The following is a 6,000-nucleotide window of genomic DNA, read 5'->3' as shown; positions in this document are numbered from 1 at the left end:
TCTTGGTATTTTATTGCTGCAGGTGCACAGCAGCCACTGATCAGAGACATGCTGTGGGCAACACTGCAATTAACTGAAGCTATTCTACTTATACACCTGCACTCACAAAAGGTTCTGAGTGTCAGTAGAGGATGCCAGATAGAATCAAGGGAAGGGCTCTGTGCTGACATAGATGTAAATAGGTTGCTTTCTGAGGGAAAAGGGTACAAACAATTCTTAAAACAACTTGACTGTTACCCCAAAGCTGCAGGTGTTAGAGATATTTAAAGGATGTTTACAGATAGCCTTCCACAGTAGCAGAGGCTGACTCAGCTATCACTAAGCTCAAGGGGCTGTTTTCATTTTACTGATCAGTCAGGTTTCCCTAATGAGAGAGCAGAAAGGCTGTGTGTGGCATTACTGTTGATTATTTTGCTGACTGGCACGTGGAAGTTTGTTAGCTCTGTTGCAGAGCTGCATTGGAGCTACGGCAGCACCCTGCATGCAGATAGGACCAGTCATCTTTCTGTCTGGTGCTGCTGGAAGTCGTGTTGCTGCTGGGACGCTCGTGTTGCTGAAGGCAGCTCTCCTGGCCAGACTTTGCTGGGGTGTGTTAGAGGGAAACACATGGTGAGTCACTCTGCTGTTTGTCAGGAGCAAGCAGTGCTAGCGCTCCGCTACGTGCAGTTGTTCGCGGAGCTGGTGTTAGCTGTGTTCACCTGGCTTGAACACTGTCATCTTTTTAGGGCCATGATGTGTGGGTTTGGGCAGGAGCTGCTTCATGCCCTCAGTGCTCACCCTCGTGTGTTCTGAGGGAAGGGTGTTTTAATGTACTTCCAAGAATGACTCCAACAGCTGTAGAGTTTTTTTTCTGGAAAGGTTAAGGATGTGGTGAGAGAAAATGGATAATTAATGGGAATTGAGGTAACTTGCTGCATTTTTGTCAGATGTGTAACTAGTGTCATGGGTGGGTTTTCTAGAAGAACACATTCCATAGCGGCATAATGGTTTGTGTAGACACAAAGTGAGATACTCAGTGTGCGTGCTATTTCACAGCATTAGACTTCAGGCCCAGTGAGCCCTCCCACGGAGTTAATTAAGTGCTTCAGAGTTAAGTGCTTAAATTAAGCATGTGCATGAGAACTAGTGGTACTGAATGTTGAGTCACTGGTGTTGGAGAGAAAAGAGTCTTAGGTTAGTGAACAGGACAGATGAGTCTTTAGCTGCCATGTTTTGCATTGATAGCTGACATCCATGGTTCTTGCAACAGTGTTAACTCATGTCGAGGGCTTAAATGCACTTCTTGGAGAGCCGTGGTGCTGTGATGTGTCCGTGGTTGGGCAAACACATGGAAGGTTTGGGAAGGGGCACGGGTGATACGAGCATCTCTGTTGAAGGGGCTGCCTGCAGGAACCACCACAAGGTGACACTGGCTTACATGCCAAGGGAGAAGTGTGACTAACCATGTGGAAGCTTGGCACCTACTTCTTACCTCAAACATTAGATACGTTTCTGTATATGATTTTGATTTCTTTTTGTAACTTTTTACCAGAGTGTGTTTTTTCTCTAGTTAAAAGAAAAACACGATGGGTATACTACATGAAAGGTCAAACAGATTTTAACAAAAGTTGAAGAGAGTTGCCTAATTCTGTAATCAGTGCATCAAAGTGTTATGTTGTCAGTGTAGAAGAATGAAGGTGAGGTACAGGATTGTTATTTGTAAATGGATTAAAGAAGGCTTGTTTTTGACTGCATCATATATCATTCTTTAAATATTAAATACTTGAGAAAGAAAAGTAGATCTTATAACAAATTTATTTTTACAAATATGCCATCTGGATGTAATTCAAACATCTGGAATTTAAAACTCACTTTTTAATTGTGCTACAAGAAGCACAACATTAAGAGTGCTGAACACTCAACAGAGTGCTGAACAGGTCCTAGGATGGCAGCAGGACTTGGTATTGGCCTGAGCTTAGATACATGCTTTGTGCTGCAGCTTCAAGTATGTTACTGCTCGGAGAGCAAGACGGAAGTGGATCGATGTGTGGAAGAGTTAACCTAGCTTAAGTTATTGGTTACTGTGCTAGGACTAACTGTGAATATGCTTATAGGATGTAGTCAACTATTATTTTTAAGCAACATTTGGAATAATTTCGTAGTTTAGTTTTAAGGTTTTGCTGTTCTTCTGTCTGAAACCTGTCCTGAAAACAATACTTTCTCGCCTCTCTACTGTACTGCTTGTCACATCATAGAACATTGACTTTGCTTGATTCATTTTCCAAAGCAGCTGGCAGGTTCAACCCACGTGAATTGCAGAAACTTATTTCAGATAGTTGTTCTTTTTCTTTAAACACAGGAAACAGAAAAGACAGACTTTTATCTATGGGTTTTATTGTTTTTACTTTTTATTTGAACTGCACCTTTAAGTAATGATCTAAAGACTTTCAGAAACAGCATTAAATAGATTTTGCACTGTTTTAATGAGATCTTCAGACCAGATTTTTTTTTATTGCTGTGTTTATATTGTGCCAGATATTGAGTTAATTGCAAGTATGAGCTGACAGCAGTCCATGCATCTGTTTGATTTCTGGGCACAACCTTGCTCTTCTTGGACCTAAAACCAGAAGGCTGATTTGAAGCTGCACTTTATTTGATAAATATACTGGGTGATAAAAGGCTTTGTCTAGTTAATTGCACTACAGAAAGAAGTCAAGAAGGTTAATAGTTCATTTGCATTGAAGTTGGAATGGTTAAGGATATTGGTATGCCAGTTCTCATGGATGAATCCTGACAGGCCTGTACGTCGGTAGTACTATAAAGAAGGACATACTATGGCAGTATCTGAGGAACAGAACCTGATTTCATCGGCATGCCTGACTTGGGTTAGAGAGCTGTATAACCAGATTACCTGTGCTGCTCAGGGCTGTTGCCTACTTCCAGTGAGGCACAAGGATTTTGTACCAAATCTTGCATGTTAGTTCAGAGTGGCTGCAGGAGCATCATTTCTGTGGGCATTCTTGCTTTTGGAGTGTTGCACCAGGGGAAGAATTTAAGTTCCTCTTGAATCTGAATTGAGAGCACAGACTAAAATTTTGCTTCGTGTGCTGTGGGAGCCTGAAGATATAAAAGCTGGTGACCTGTGATAGTACTGTGTGAGCCAGCTGTCTGAAGTAGGGGTGTTTGTGCACTGGCAGGACGTGCTGCACCTTGCCTGTGTAGGTGTAATGCTATGCTGCTGAAAAGACCTCGCTTTCTGGTTCCCAGGGCCATACAAACAACGAGGTTGTTTCATACTGGCAGCGTGGTTTCGATGTTGCTTAGTTCAGAGCCAAAACGGACAAGTTGAATTTGCAGGTTTATAGCTGTGATTCCCTCTGATAAAGACAGGGTTGTCAGAGGGATAAAGCATTTTCATTTGCACAGCCCCAAAACATTTTTGATGCACTAGAATGACCTAAAACTTAAAAAAATTACATTTGTACTCAGTTTGAAAAAGATTCCTGTGCTGTACTTGACTTTTTCTCTTGCACCTGCATTTCACTATGGAAAATATTTATTTTACAGAGAAAATGTTGTCATGGCTAATGCACTGAAAAGCAGAACAGTTTCTTACAAAGTCTGCCTTGAGACCAAGAGTTCAAGCCAAAATCTCAGTGTTACGATACGATAGCACTACAATAGGAACAGAGCGTTAGGTGCAAAGTCCCCAAAAAAAGATTTGAAAGATGAGGTAAGAGATGAATAGAAATAAGGATACTGATTTAGGCTGTGCTGGGTGTCAATACAGGAAGAAATAGTTTTTATTAGAAGTTTCAAATCCAAGACTTCTTAAGTCGTAGCTCTGTCTTCAGTGGATTCTATTCTGTTGGCCTTTGTTTTTCTATGATTATATAAATTTTATTTTAAAATAAAGCAGTATGTGACACTGTCTCCCTGTTTTGTAGTGTTAGATTTTCCAATGCTTATGTATTTGCGTTATCCTACTTTTCCACTGTGAGCTTTCTTTTTTATCTTTTCTTTTTCAATTGACTTCTGCTTTTTGTGTCACTGAAAGGATTCGATTCTTTACAACGGATCTTCTTGGAGGGTTGTAAAAGCTGGGCCATTTCTGAAAACATATCAAGCTGAGCCATTCAAACTGCTATTTTCTCCCCTAAAAAGTTTTCCCCAGAGGATTGTCAGTACATTTATTTATTTTAACCATGTTGCCAGATGTACTAAGTATCTTCTTTTAAAAGAAAACACTTGTAGTACAGTTCTGCCAAGTACGTTACACATCTCTTCCAGTGTGGTAGCTCTGGGCCTTATGTGAGTTGGGGGCTTCAGACCAAGTTTATAGACTTGACTATTTCGTTGTACTGCAGATGATTTGCTCTCAGATAAATCTGTAAAGGTGTGGGTGACTAGAAAAGCCTGGGGTGGTACCGGTAAATGCTAATCTTTCTTAAAACCTTTTCTTTTTTTTTAATCCAAAAAGGGCTATGCATCAATTTCTAAGAACATAAGGTTAGTGAGGACAAATTTTATCATCTGTTCTTGGAAATATATTTTTCTAAAGCACAGATTTTGAACTTAACTTCGTGTCCTAACAAACTATTAACAGATTTATTGTTTTGAATTACTTTTCAGGGTATGTCTTGCTACTGTTTTCTGTTGTTTTCCTAGTTTGAGGAAGGTAGTTCTTTCTGTTTGATAGAAAGAAAGTATCCCTCTCATAACTTAAAGATTCTGATTTAAGAAAGGATGTGAAGAGTTCTAATGTTAAAAATAGGGCTGTAAAGAGCTAGTAGATATTATCTTGAAATAATTTTCTTTGAATTTTAATACTGAAAATACCACTTGGATGCTTGGTTGGACAGATATTTGGTTGAAGGTTGAACAGGAAGAGAAGTGTCAAACTTACACACTCTACCCCCCCCCCCCCCCCCCCGACACACACACACACACACTGAGCAGGGAGAAGAAAATAGATTTTTATTTTCCTAATGGAAATGAAGTGTTGCATCTGAACTGAGAAGCAAAACCTTTTGTTCATAAGGGATGCTTGTAGACTGAAATGTAGGAAGAGCATTGTCTCACTGAGGGTATCTCACTTGTGTTCTGGGATTTGCATTGGCAACTTCAACATTTCCAGGTAGTTATTAAAATCTATTGTGGTGCTCTTCTCTAAGAAATGCCAGGGAACACCACACAGCAGTACCATGTATGTTGAGTAAGGAAGAAGTGGTCAATGAAGAAAGTGAAGAAACTACGAAATTGTGCTGGGGACACTGAATTTAATAGTAGTTCAAGTCCCAGTGTGAGGAAAGACCATTGGTAGATGATTTTTTAACAACAACTAAAGAAGGGAAAAAGAGGTGAACTAGCCAAGCCGTAGGTTAAATTGGAATAGATCACAAATGCTGGATGAGAAACAAGCCAATACTGTAGTCAATTTTTGGCTAGCAATCTGCAAGACCACAGGAACGAGTCATCTTTTTCCTTTTGCGGCATGTATGATGTATAACCAAGTACACGTTTTGACATGTGTGTTGCAAGTGTCCTTTCCAGAGCTGAACTGAAAAACAAAACAAGAAAAAACAACAGTAAAATATGCTATTCCTGTAGCTTGTGAAGCAAGTGGTCTGTAACTTTATCCACAAAGATTCCCAGGAACTGGAATATGCAGAAAGTGACTTACATCTGATTTATGTTGGGCCTGAAAGAACACAGGCATCACAGGTAAATAATGCAAGGCTGTGGAACTTGACAAGTTGGAGGTTGTCAGGCAGTTACAGAAACTTTAGATCATGGTTCAAAGTTGGCACAGCTCTATTCTAGATAGGTTGGAAATCTGTGCTTTGTGGTTTGGGTGGCTGTGTCTTCTGCCCAGAAACAAAGTCATTAAAGAATACAACTGTGGAAAAAAATACTCTTACATGTGAAATTGCTATTGCCAGCAATGGCACGTTAAGCTTCGGTTAAAAAAGAGTCCCTGTGAACTGAAGACTTGTGCAGTAGTATGAGAATTTGTTTTAT

The 6,000-nt window shown here is 40.0% G+C and overlaps 1 protein-coding gene across 2 annotated transcripts in view; it reads left to right on the top strand.

Annotated features, from left to right (window-relative positions):
- The first annotated feature begins 219 nt into the window (after nt 1-219).
- The window catches only part of CFAP299 (cilia and flagella associated protein 299), a 191,827-nt gene continuing 186,046 nt past the window's right edge, over nt 220-6,000 (top strand). The window contains exon 1 of one of the 2 annotated variants that reach the window (XM_040555849.1): nt 220-609. In XM_040555849.1, coding sequence (XP_040411783.1) covers nt 482-609 — 128 coding nt within the window. In that variant the 5' untranslated portion in view covers nt 220-481. The remainder of the gene's footprint in view (nt 610-6,000) is intronic. The other variant, XM_040555850.1, reaches the window with a different exon arrangement.

The sequence above is a fragment of the Cygnus olor genome, chromosome 4, assembly GCF_009769625.2.
Source record: "Cygnus olor isolate bCygOlo1 chromosome 4, bCygOlo1.pri.v2, whole genome shotgun sequence".
In the NCBI taxonomy this organism is placed as follows: Eukaryota; Metazoa; Chordata; class Aves; order Anseriformes; family Anatidae; genus Cygnus; species Cygnus olor.
Note: the sequence above shows the minus strand (reverse complement) of the source record. Positions and strands in the feature narration are given on the sequence as shown.